This window comes from Gnatocerus cornutus, chromosome 2 (genome assembly GCF_029298725.1).
Source record: "Gnatocerus cornutus isolate USDA-ARS CGAHR chromosome 2, icGnaCorn1.1, whole genome shotgun sequence".
Lineage (NCBI taxonomy): Eukaryota > Metazoa > Arthropoda > Insecta > Coleoptera > Tenebrionidae > Gnatocerus > Gnatocerus cornutus.
This window is the reverse complement of record NC_142234.1, coordinates 11,183,294-11,197,419: the sequence shown is the minus strand read 5'-3', so window position 1 is coordinate 11,197,419 and position 14,126 is coordinate 11,183,294. Positions and strand designations below refer to the sequence as shown.

Sequence of the window (14,126 nt, the reverse complement as noted above, 5' to 3'; positions counted from 1 at the left end):
AATGGCTCGGGTGATCAAACAAATGATGTGTTACTATTCACGAGCAAAAAGGGCAGAGAAAGAATTTGATTCCACTAAAAGCAGTTTCCGGGAAACTAAACTTTAACAGATTATTATCATTGGGATACATAATGGCAATTTCGTTTTCAAGTAAATTATGTTTTCTGTAAAATGCTACAGGACTCGTTTGATGAAAGATGATTGTTGGGAGTGAATAAATACTCCTTTGAAACGAATTTCCACTTGCTTTGGATGTTTCGTTGTGTGATTTCAATTTGCTAAATATACTTTGTGGAAAGCATACATGGATAAAGGCAATTAAGCAGCGGAGAGTTTTGACGATTTTAATAAAAATGAAGTTGTTAAATTAGAAATCTTTCCTTTATTTCATTCTGATTTATTCTCGAAGGAAGCAGTTTTAATATATTCATTAGAAATATGAAATTTGGATTAATTGTTTTCATCAATTCACCCACGATCGTATCTACACACAAAAATAAATGTTGCGGTTGAAAAATATTTGATTTTTATATAGCCTATAACTTTAAATACGATTTCATGTGGGAAGGCAAATGTTTTATAAATAAATGTGTGAAATTTATGTAGATGTGCATAAACATTTAGCTGCTTTTTGAATAAAATATTATTCCCCTATCTTTTTGGAAAATGTAGCAGCGCTGTCTGAGAGACTATCGTAAGAAGTTTTCATGCATTTTTAGTAAATCACGATGCACAAAGACATCACAAAAGCAGAAAAAGAACTAAAGACTAGAGTTGAGTTGAAATTCAGTATCTTTACAAAATTAAATATACATGGAATTTATTTATAGGGGAAGCAGGAAACCACTACCTTTTATCAGAAGAGTTTGATGTTTCCTCGAAGGAAACAAATTATTTATTTCAGTAGCAAAGCGATGAGAACGTAGCAAAGATAAGAAAACTGACTTTTTCAGCTTTACACACAAAGTGTTGCACAGCGGAATTGTTAAGAAACCCGTTAAAATATTAAATCAATTTTACACTTAGTTTTTGTTTTATAGATGTATTTCCATTTCAGATGGAGAAAATTGTACTCTCCCCAACTCATATGTGTAGTGAACTGTAAAAGAATTCAGAATTTTTTAAAATATTTTTCGGTTAGCAGTAGCAATAAAAATCTCGTTTTGTTTTGAAATTTAATTCATTGTGAGGACACACATTCGAGAAAAATAAATATTTAAAATAAAAAAAAGTCTTTAACACCTTGATTAATTCCAATTTATCGATGCAATTAAAATAAGTAAGGTAGGGAATTCAGTGAAAATTTTATATCCACGGTGCGCAAGGGTCCCGTGAGATTAACCGTATCCGCAAAATTGACCGCAGCGGCAAGTGACTCATGCCTGTTTAACATTGAGACAACCATTCGAAAATTGTGTTGAAAAATTCAGTTCAACAGTCAGGCTCAGCATACTTGTCATTTTCAGCTTTTTCAAAAAAGTTGACGGAACAAGTTCATTTTCGAGCGCCTCTCAAGCAACGAGTAAAACCCAATTTTTTGCTTAAAATTCAATCACTTCGCAGCCACCACATACAGACCTTCACCCCGACCCGGATGATAAATACGGTTTTCCAACCTCAACAAGGAAGTGCGGCTCTAAAAACATATTACACAACATTTCCACTCGTGTGCACAATTTTCTAATCCTGGTTCATTTGATTCGGGTGGAAAATTTATTAATAAATTATTATTTATGATCCCTTAATATCCCTCATATTTTTCCGTTGAATTTTCTGGCTAAAAATGTTTTTCCTGACAAACGACAAACAGATTAAGGCTGTCGACTTTGATTGGTGCGTTTTGACACCTACGCATCCTAAACTCTTCGTAGTTGACAGAGTAATCCCTCTTTACCCGCTTCAAACGTGAATTTTAGGCCACGACCCTTTCATAAATCCGTATCATTTTGCTCACTTCATAATTACTTTATTATTGGCAATATTAATCATGTCGGAAAGGAGTCCAGTATGGAAATTGATGCTTTGCGATGATATTATGTTCTTCATGTTATACCGCAAAAAGTTCATCGCTCGGAGGGCATCAGTTCAATAACTAATCAATAAAATTAAGTAACGTGAGGTGGAACGGAATAAACTAGCATCTATTTAAATTTATTACCTTTTACTACATTTTATTAATTAACCATATTAATTTTACAAAAAGAATTAATTAACTATGCAAACTACAATATATTTTCCGCTAATCTACGTCACACAAAACATTTTTTAAACCTACACACGTGTATCGTTAATTCTAAAATCTTTTTTTGTGACAAAATTTTCCAGGACAGGTATTATTAAACAAAACTTCACTTTCAGCATGTCTGATAAAGGAAAAAGATACAAGTGTTGGAACGAAATCTCTACGACAGTTAATTACGAAGTAAATGAGGTAAAAACGAGGTAAAAAGTGATTCTCAAGAAACTTTGGTGCTTGTTTTGGTAGAACTTTCAACAGAATTTAATTAAACAGGAAAACAAATATTTTCATGCAGTTGTTAGAAATATATTTTTTTAAATAATTACCAGTGAATTGTTTTTTCTTAGAAACAGATTCATAAAAATTACGTCATTAAACGGTTGTAAACATGATGAGCACGTTATATAATTACATTTTTCTCATCTAAAAAATGGTGGATGCGCCGGGATAAAGAAATTTTAAATGTCTGTGTTAACTGAACATTCAGCAATCATGTAAAACACAAATAATAGTTAATAACAGTTAGTTGGTTAACACAATTTATATGTTTGCAGCATATTAAACGAAAAGCAATCTCCTGTTGGGTCATAACCCAAATATGTACTTGCTCCAGGCCACATGACGCTGCCTTCCTGAAACGTGATTTTGCTGGCTTTGGAATAACGGCTATGAAACATTTGTGTCTTGAAAATGGAATTACAATTTATTAAAAAAGATAAAAGATAGGATTACAGACGCATTTTTATAAAATTAAAATCAAAGGAAAATGGATATTTATTTATACTCTGTTATTATAGACATTATTAAATTTAGAGTACCGAACCTAAAGTAGCGACAAATAAACGAACAAAAATGTGTACGCAATAAACTGATTGAAGCATTTTCCTTTTGATTTATTCGATATTTCCGTACAAAACTTCAGCTGCTCCTCGTGCAATGCCCCATTGTACTTCTTGTAATATAAATATCTATTGTTTTATTCATATTTATGACTGCCTAGGTAGGGTAATTATTATTTTGCGTGTTAAAGCTTCTAAAGAACTTCATCCACATGATTAATTTAAATGTTGAAACAACCAATGAACAAATTGTATTAATGAATTAATTTGTAACACAAATCTGTAGTCAAAACGTTTTGAAAACGATTCATTTACTTAATAAAATCAAAGAAAAAATTTACGTTTATTAAGAAATCTACTCTTTTGACGATACAGTTACCTTATTTCTTAATGTCCGTGAGAAATTTAACTGATGGCAGGTTCTAAAAGCAGCCGTTTTTTACCTTTATTAGACGTAAAAACTGGGAGATTAAATGCCACAAAATGATATTTTCTTGTCAGCCGCAAATATCCGTTAACATTAAAGAGTTTTTTAGCCAGAAAATATTTTTAAGCCGGAATGAACACATTAAAATAGAAACGTCTTTCGTTGAAAGATTTATTAGAATTATTATTATTACCGAGCAGGAAACGCGAACTTGGAAGGTGCCAACTTATTGTTTTCGGTTACATCAAGGCATCGTTATCTATTAATATTTCAAGGCAGCCATCCGGCCGTTTTCCCACAGGATTTCGTCCGGATGTACTAATTCAAAGAGAAGGCTGTTATTTAAGTGTTTTCATTCTCCGTCTTTTTGAAACGAAATTATCCGACCGCGGAGGAACCGCATATTTACTCTCTTTCCGTTCTCACAAAAGTAAATAAAATTTTCTGTTACAGGTGTTAATAAATCACAGTGACGTGATGTTAGTCGCCGTTGAGTACTTCTGATAAATGAAGAGGATGTCTCTCTTATATTCCAGTGAATCCCCTAGTCCTGTAACGCTCTGCTTAAATGGTAGCACTACAGAATGCTCTCCTTGTATGTTGAGCAATCTGTCTATTCCATCACCTATGTTAGGCACCGTTCCCATATCTGAAGATCCACGTATTGAAGTTCTCAGACGTTATTCATACGGAGTGGCTTTACCTTCGATATGTATGCTAGGCATTGTGGGAAACATTTTCAATTTAATTGTGTTAACCAGGAGAAACATGAGAGGCACTGCGTATATCTACATGAGAGGTAAGTTAAGAATCAGTGTTGTGATATTTGAAACCCAAACAACCAAGACTGCGGGAGTTAAACCATTTATAGTGTTTACGCAAACCTCAAATATTATAGAAAGTAATAAATTTTGTGAGAAAACAAAAAATAGATACGATTTCCGGTCATAAATCGGCAATAAAAACTTAAAACAATAGAGACATTTTCTTCTTTTCTAGACCAGGTAGAACTTTGCTAGACCATGTAACAAAAGTCCTAATGAAAATGTTAAATGTATTAGACTTACCAAAAAACCGAAGAGATCGTCGAGCACCGAACACGAGATGAGTCTAACAAGAACGTACAGCTTCAAGTACCTAAAGTATGGGTCTTGTGTTCGAATAAATTAAACCAAAACGACACTTTTTCGCTCTAATAACAATAAATTAAAAAGGATTTATCACAAAATCAAATTTCTAATTGTAACTAGCTAAAGACATGTAAATCTTCTTGTTTATTTCGAATCCAAGCTTTAGTATTTATAGCGTAGCGCACCGTCGCGACAAGTGCTACATATTTCTCCAATTTCGCAAACTTAGATGAAGTGCAACACTGAACAGCTCTCAGACACGAAAAAGATCACGGACTGCATCCGCGCATTTCCTCGTCTAACTTTTATAAATGGAGTTATGACCGACTGAACTCTATATTTTCACGCTGTTTTAGCCAGAATCCAAAGTATAGTGGATAATAAATCGTTTCGAATTTTTGATTAATGATCATTTTACCACTTATTCGTTCGTTAAAAGGAAATTTCTTCAATCTCTTAATCCTCCTAAAAGCAATATTCTATAAATCCGCATGTTTTTAGCGTGCCCGAGTTCCAAAACAAGCTGTTTTTGGTCTAATGCACAAATTTCCAATCAACGACTCTATATTTAATGTGGTTGTAATTAGTCATATCTTAATAATTGCGGTTTTGTCACAAACTATCAAGAAACATGTTTAAGAGAATGAGGACTAGTTCGACTTAATTAAAGCTGTTACTTATGGGTGCAAATAGAACGTTTGATGTGGCTAATGGGAGTCCATTTTGTGTTTCTTAATTTATAATAGAGATTTATTTGTTTGCTTGTGAAATTCCGGACAAAACTCATCCAAGATTGGTCTCTTTGTTTCATCCCGACAACAAAAAATTAGACCAATGTCCGCGTCATTGTTTCGGACAGAGATATACTATTGAACGGTCCAAAAGTTGCAATTGGGCAGATGTGGCTGAATATCAGCTATTAATTTTAAAGACATAGTAGATGTCTTGAAAGTTGCGAAATAGTTCCAGTTTAATTTAGACAAATTGACATATTTAAATTAATTACAGCATAAACCACTAGTTGCTTCATAACATGTAAATCTCTCAACTCAATGTAAAATAATATAAAAAGTAGTTACTGAGTACTAAAGGTAATTATGAAGTAACAAAGTCACAACTTAATGGTACTTGGTGTTAAAAACCTCTTAACAATGAGCGCGTATGTTGGGGAGTGTTTTACTCTTCTTATGCATCTAACTTCAATATTCAAAAATATGAAATAAAATTTAAAAAAATGTGAAAATTGCAAAATATGCAACAAGTTTTTAAAATATGTAAAGATATGCGACAGCAATTCTCCATCTTTTATCTTGGAGGGTTTTATTTAAATCCTTCCCTTGAATGCTTTCTTCGATTCTACAACCTCTTTGCACAATCTTAATACTTCAGATTTGCTGCAGATTTTTAAATTTATTTGGTCTTCTCCAATTAGACTAGTCAACAAATTTTTCACGTAATTCGTACTGGATCAGTGGTAAGTCATTTCTAAAGTAAAATTGCCTCCTGATTTTGAATCTGAAACCCATTTTGCTACATCAGGTCACTATTAAAACATACACATTCGCTAAAAGTTATTATTGGTGTTTCATGATATTTTAGACAATTTGCTTATATTTTCCTTACTGACACACGATCTTCAATATATTCAATTCTCTTGTAACTCCTTGATTGTTTTTAGATTTATTTAAAAATGCATCTAAAATATAATATTTAAATTCAATTCATTAGTATTTTTTAGAATATGAAGGCAATAGGCAATACTTCAAAAATTCTTCAAAACTAATTGTAACTAAACTAATAAAAAAAGATAATTTCAACAGTATTACAATTAATGAAGTTGTGAGTTTTCTTTTTTAAAAGAATACCTAAAGCTACTATTCAAAGCATTTAAAATTCTGTGTAACCTGAATGTCTCCAATAACTCATACGGTTACTGATTACAGCATTAAAACCGGGAAGCACTACATATGCTTATACTAAATACCTCTAACGTTTTGAGGAATAATTACAGAACCCTTAAAAACCAAGAGAGACCTTCCTTGTGTGAAAGTTTAAGTTAATATAACATAAAGTTTCCTCTAAGCTAATTTCAGAGAAATAACGGTGAAGTAATACGAAACTTTGGTCCTAGTATTCAGGGAAAACTAACGACACCAAAGTCAGGACCTATGCTTGACACATATTTACCAAAGAAATTGTCGAGCCACCGCTTAATTGAACCAGGGAATTTGTCATAACAAATGTTACCTTTAGAAACTATGTATAAACAAGAAATCCATTTTATTTTCAGGATTCCTAAATGATCCTAAACAAACTAAGTGGTAGTTTCAAAATTACCCATTAACTGTTAAATTATTGCCGAAAAACGGATTGTTGAGTAGCGGTCAAGAAGCTGCCTTTAACATGGACTGGGGTTCAAATAAGGTTCGGGTTCGGCCATTTATAGGGTCCTCTTGTGTTCAAATAAATTAAATTAACATAAATTTTCAAGCTAATGATTGCGAAGTAATGCAGTTAATTTAATGTCGTAGGTAGTAATGAAAATTTTATTGTTCCTTCATTGAAATAAAACGTAATTTAATTTATAGGTAAATATTTATATTTTTTCATCTAAAATGTACAAAATTCTGAATACAAGACTTGTATCAAAAATTCCGTTTATTTATGATAATAAAAATAACAACATAGTTATACAGCTGCTGGATATCGATAAATCCAATTACGCGAAATGTGTTTTTTACACTTTGATTGGAGTCTTGTTTCATCTCGAGAAGTTGGTGCCAATGAGTCCGGAGCCGACGTTGGTACATATCCCTCGATAAGTAACAGTAACAGACTTCCGCTTTTCTCATTTGCTTTAAGCCCGATACTTATGGGTGTTATGTTCGGAGCCTCAACTTCGCTTCCAGATCGTTCAAATAAGAGAAACAAATTAAAAATCGAAACATTTCAAAAAGGTATCTGCAACTCGTAAACGCTCCATCGACAGAACCATAGAAGTTTTAAGCAGAAAACACAACCTAAAAAAGCTTGGAATTTTAATCAAATGAGAAAAAAAACCGTCTCTGACCTTTCACTATTAAACGCTCTAACTATCGACAAACAAGTGCAATTTGCTACCTTCTAAATCCGGATAGTGTTAGAGAAGTTTTATAGAATAAAATGACAATAAATTGTTCAAAAGTCGCATAGGAAACTAAATTCAAATCAAGTTGGAGAATTTATCGTATTGGAGACTCGGTTTATGCAAAACTTACCGATTTGTGGAGAAAATCCATAAAACGTGGCGCTAAAATGGCTTGCAGACTCAACGGGACGGAACTGTCTTCATAGAAAGATTGAGGTGATGTATCATTAGCGTGCTGATTCAAGATCAACGCTTGAAATCTCCTAAGAATCAAGCCTCGGCTACAAAGAAACAGCTTAAGCCGGACGAGTTTTATTTGAAGTCACGTAAAGGCGAAAGATAACAACGTAACGTGTGTTTCGTACACAGACGAGTAAATAGAGGTTAGTTTTGCGTTGTCATCAAGCAGATACACATGGAAAATTGGTAGTGTATTTACATTGTAGACCATAACCATTTTATTAAATTTGACAAATACGTGAAAAAAGAATAAAAGTAATTAAAGTTGTAACAATAGTACTCCTAATTATTAACCAAAAGAGAGGACATTTTTCCGGCCCAAGCATTATTAGTGCATGACAAAAAATTGCATTAGAAGTATTTACAAGACGAAATATTACAAAAAGCAAAAATCGACTAATATAAATTTGTCATCATTCAAAGACAAAAATTGCATTTCATGGTTGCAAGTTAAGCCGCTTGTGTCGAGAACCACCCAAAGCAAGAGTACGAAATAAAAATCTAGAGCTTATCTGTTTGAAAAGTATTAAATTAAATCGTTTTTTCTTTCAAGTGAAAGCCGTAGATGTAGGTTTAATAAGTTCCGAGACCACCTCCAGTGCAGGTCCAACACAAAAATAAAATTAGATTTATTATTTAGAATTTTACCTAAACTACCTTTATGTCTAAACATACTGTGGGTCATTCATTATGCAGTTTTCAAAAAAATCTTTTTTAAAAGTTCTCATGCACTCTTGCATTTTGGAAATGAAAAATGGAAAAGTTGTGCGAACAATAATAGCAAAATTTAATTGATAATAATAGTTCTTTTATTACACGCAGTGTAAAACGGAATTAACTCATTTTTCTTGATTGGTTATTTTAACTTGAATGTTCGTAACAAAAGAAACTTATGGAGAAATCTGCGATACAACAGCATTTTATTATGGCCATTTTTCAAATAAATCATTTTCCATTACAGTAAAAAATACCCACATAACATTAATGTAACTAATATTTTCGAGAAGCAACTTAAAAAGCATGTAATTTCATTCGCGAGAGTTTATGTTCAGTGAAAACTCCGGAAATGTGCGTAATTTTTTACCGTTTTTCTCCAACATCGTCCAATTTATCAAATTCCATTCTCGTGTAGTGAGTTGAAATCGTTCTTCGTGGAACATAATATATCATCCTGAATTTGATTAGAATTACAAGTTACGCTTATCTTTTTACGGCAAATCTCGATCTTGAATACTTTTTTGAGTCCACTGAAATTTAAAATCTTTCACTGAATCGAGTCAGATTCGTTTTGAATTTCCTGCTCCATGTTGGACCCATTATTGTTTTCTTTCTTCAGGACGTGTACGGAAGTTTACTGAAATCTTTTTCAACCAACTGAAAAAAGGTAAATATATGTCACCTGCAAGGTAAATGTATTTCAATAGGGCAAACGTTTTTTCAAATTGTGTGGTAATTTAGCTTTCACACCCCAAAATGCTTTGAATGTGTCAAATTCACGACGGGTAAAAGTGTTCATTTCGTTCTTATTCCAAAAATATCTAAAGATGTAGATGTGATCACAAACTCCTTAATCGGATATTTATTTTGCGGATATGTTTACAGTAAAAAAAGCTGTTAATGATTAGCGTCCCCTTAAACTCTGTATGTAGCAACGTCCGGACGGATTATTAACTGGAACTAATTACGGGTGCTTTGATAACTGGACCTGATTAATTAACTTGACTAAGTTAAGTTTAGGATGCACATCCCTATCAAAGATTCATACTAAGTTGGCTAATATGGAAATGAGCTAAGTAAATTTGATTATGCTAAGAATTGTGCCTTGTTAGAATGTGTAACTGTAAGTTATCATAAAGGATAAGATTGAATTTAGTATAACGAAGTTGCTCCACTGAATTAATTATTATTTCTCCTCTATATTCAAAAAGTTTTTTGGATCATCATTATAAATCAATTGAAAATCCAACAGACTTTTTTAATTCTAATTTAAATTGCCTGTAATAAGTTGCATCATTTGAAAGCTGCTTGACAGAGTTAAAATTTATCTCCTTAACGGTTGAATTTAGAAGCAATTATCTCATTGTTTTCTTTGAATTTAATTTAAAAAAGGAATGTTTGTAATCACCCCTAAATATATAACACTAGGATCGTAAACAATGTGATATTGTCCAACCGCCTTGATTAAATAATGGAGCGTGTTTCATCTGATAGCATCACTTCCTTCACTTCCGACCATTTTCTAGCTCGTCCTCTATAAATAATTTCCTGCGTTTTATTTTCACCCCATTTTGTCAAGTGACCTAATAAATCGATGGTAATAACCTAACAATTCTACTATTAGAATAATAAAGAAAGACGCCACTAAAAGCCACAAGGATTTATTCGTTCAAAAATAACGACAGGATAAGCAGCGATATTTCATAGTTTTACAACTTTTATTGCGCTTTGTAATGCATGTACGGTGTCGACGGAAGTAATCTGAGCAATAATTCTTGATGCTGTGTATTTCTTTAGCGATAGTTGACAAATACAGAGCTTGAAAATTTAATAAAAGCCGTAATTACACGTCAAGTGAAAAGGTAAAATAATTGTTCCGGTTACAAAAAGTTTATAGGTTGGATAGAAAGGGGCAATTCAACATTATTGTCTGCCACCAGCGCCGAGATAAGCCTTTTGGCCGTTAAGCGCTAAAGTAAAGCTGTAATTCCGTTTAAATAGATAGATAAACGTGCAGGTACTACATGCTGGTCGCGAACGTCATATGTGCAACTTAACAAAATTTGTATTCAAGATAGAACCCCACTCCCATTATTACTAAATATACGAAGCTGGGGAACGAACAATTAGATAAAATCAGTAGAAAGCAATCATGTAAACAACAAATAAAACAAGCTCCTATTGTAAACTAACTTAATTATAGGAAACTTTTACTCATTCCTTTTTTAAATGTTGGAAACGGAAAATGCATTTCTATTAAGAGGAACTCAGACTGGAATTCAATACTTCTTGAAGGCAAATTGCTACTTTGGAGACTACAGCATTCTCGTTCCGAACTGAATACTAATCGCACTTAACCGAGATATCTAAAATAGAAACGAATTAAAAAATATTGATGCGGAATGATGAACTCTGCAATTTAAATCAAATGGGAATAATTACACCCACTTAAGCTACCACGTTAAAATTATAATTCCACGTTTCACCGAACAAACGTAGCATAATAATTTTTCAGCAGCGCAGGGAAGCTTGGATTATACATATTTTTATGCGAACATTTCAAAATGAGCACTCTACACATTTGTGAACAACGCAAAATGTTAAAACTTAACAGACTATTAAAGGAAATGTGAGCATTATTACATATTCTACAAATATCATCAAGGTTAAGGTACGTATTCTCGTAAAAAAAATTAACATGTTCGCCCGGCGCATCCACCAAATTTTTATTTTTTTTGCGCTGTGTATTTACGTATACTGAACCCTATAATTAATTTGACTTATTAGTTTTCATGATCTGGGCTCTACGAGAACTTTTATTTTATAAGTTTCTTTTTAAAAAAAAATTCTTTAATCACAAAGAATCTAGAAGTAATTATGAGTAAACAGATTTTTCTTCTTCGAGCTTAACCCTCTTTGATTGTGTTTTATCTATCTCTGCAGAGTCTCTTCAAACAACGTGCAAAGACATTAAACTGGTGGCGGAAGTAGAGGGGCGTAATTATTTTCAATTGCCTGAGACCGTATTGTACAACAACGAAATGAAACAGCACCAAAGCTGCAAGGCCGTTTTAGGCGTATAAAAAAAAAACAAAACTTGTGATAAATCTATCGCGATCGACAATTCCCATATTTTATATTGGTAAGCTTGGATAAGCATATTCTTTTGCCTGTTTTCCAGTTAACATGTAATTTATCTCTGAGATCGTTCATCACCCCTTTGAATTTCAAGTTATCAGCTCGTTTGAGACCACGCTGAAATTTACATGACCGAAGCCAAGTATTGTATAGTCGCTGGGGGCGTTAACGGATCACCCCTGAAAATTTATGTGATCAACAACCATGTGTTTGCACGAAACGGAAGTAAAAAATAAAATGCATTGCGGACAGGCCAGTGCACGAAATTTAGACCAGTTAATCTCACCTTGTGCCGTCGTATATCATTCTTCGATATAAATCTAAAGCCTGCATATTTATCAAAGTGATCAAGGGAAGCGTCAAACTTTTTTCTGGAGATTTAGAAGATTTAACCAAGGGAAGACAACCCTTATCCGGACGTTTCCACATAATGTGTCAACGTCTTGGGCAAACACATTCGCCGAGATTTTTGAATATTTTAGGAATATTAGACCAGTCACTGGTTCGACAAACAAAGCTCTATTGTTTCATAAGCTCGTAGAAAATACTGCCACCATCTGTGGCAATAAAAGCAACAACTAAAGTCGCATTGACTACAATCTTTAGTTCTCCAAACTTTCGATTATTACGACGATAATGTCTGTGCTTATGCAGAAACTTTCATTTTCGTGGACATCCATTTTCGCTAATGGATCATAAAGTTTGGATCAATAGCTGAAACGACTTCTTTCTTCCAGACAGTTAAAAAAATGACAAAATTTTATTGATAGCTTAATCGGTTTTTCCAATTCTGTATTCATAGAGATCCGATTGGAAGCAGGTAATGCAATATCAACAGTAAATATTAAACGATCATATAAAACTTCTACTCAATTTAAATTGAGCTGGAAACACAACAAACACTTATTTTAAAAATTGAACTATCAGGCTTCTTTAGAGTAATTAGTATGTCAAACATATAGACGCTTCAGATAGTTATCATTAAAAAAGCAATTGAATTAATACTGATTTTAAACCTGTGTGTACATAAAATTTTAGTCCCCCAGAGTTTATCTTCTTCTTAATTAATGGTTAGCGTAAAGTATGATACTTGCATCGTAATGGCTTAAAACTAGAGCAGAACTTGCATTCTCAGTCACCAAAAAGACAAACTAGAAGATAAAACGTGAGTCGGAAAACTAAGCGTAGGAACTCCAATAATCTCCTATAATTGAATAAAATTCCTACCCTTACAAAACTGGCACGTTTAACATTTTGTAAATTTTGAATATGCGTAAGAGTTACACCATCAACATTCTTGAGTTTTGTTGTAAGTTCTAACAAGACCGAAAATGTGTCTGGATTTATAAAAAGCTGAGAGAAACGAAGTGTAACATTCCACTAACTACCCGTCAAACTGTCAGTCTGAAATGCATTTCACATGGTTTGGATATATTTGCAGAGAGGGTGTGTGCAGCTGCTTCTGTTGCAGGTGTCTGGAATCAATAAAGCTGGGATAGGTCAGGAATTGCGCTCAAGCTTCCAGATTTTGACTTTTTGTTTATGATAGTTTGGAAGTAATTTATTTAGCCCAAAAAGCGTGAGTGTGAAACTATTAAAACTGCAGTGCGGCTTCAAGTTTGCTGAATGTTCGGTCTTCTTTTACAAACACAGACAATTTCAGTTATCGTGGTAAAACTGCACTAGAAAATTGCGAAAAATCGCTAGTCCTCCGGAAAGAGTTTAAAGTTCTTTTATTGTAACAAAAGTAGTACAAATTCTCGTATCTGCGATGAAGAATTTCTGATTTTTGGATCTCGTCTAGATTTACGTACCGCCGTCAGAAATGACACTGGCGGCGTAATATCATTACTATTCAACAGCTTCCGGTTGCTTCTCACGAGAGTAAAACGCGCTAGAATGAAATGTTTTGCAAAGTGTGTTCGGAAGGTTTTCGGGTAATTGTGTCAGTGCGGAAAGCAGTACAATTAAGTATTTGTACTCCGCACAGTTATTAAGAGCAACAACCCGGAAAAATTGTGACGTGTCGGCCATAAAACAGAAATAAGACCATCATTACGTATGCTGAGAGAATAGCATAATAAAAAGAACATATTAAAACTATAAAAAATTTATGTTTATTGATATGACCATGTTATAGACGTCATACCAAGAAGATTCAATTAATTAGTCTTACATAGCGATAATATGAATTACAAATATTCTGGGACTCCATTTATACGTGTGTTTCACACAAAGTTTGTGTTTATTTAGAAATAATTTTCAGAAA

General features: G+C 33.1%; 1 protein-coding gene across 1 annotated transcript in view; it reads left to right on the top strand.

Moving 5' to 3' along the window:
- Positions 1 to 14,126, top strand: part of LOC148178979 (putative G protein-coupled receptor B0563.6) — a 48,621-nt gene that overhangs the window by 24,227 nt on the left and 10,268 nt on the right. The window contains exon 2 of the mRNA XM_088029299.1: positions 3,959 to 4,304. Within this exon, the coding sequence (XP_087885425.1) occupies positions 4,013 to 4,304 (292 nt within the window). The 5' untranslated portion in view covers positions 3,959 to 4,012. The remainder of the gene's footprint in view (positions 1 to 3,958; positions 4,305 to 14,126) is intronic.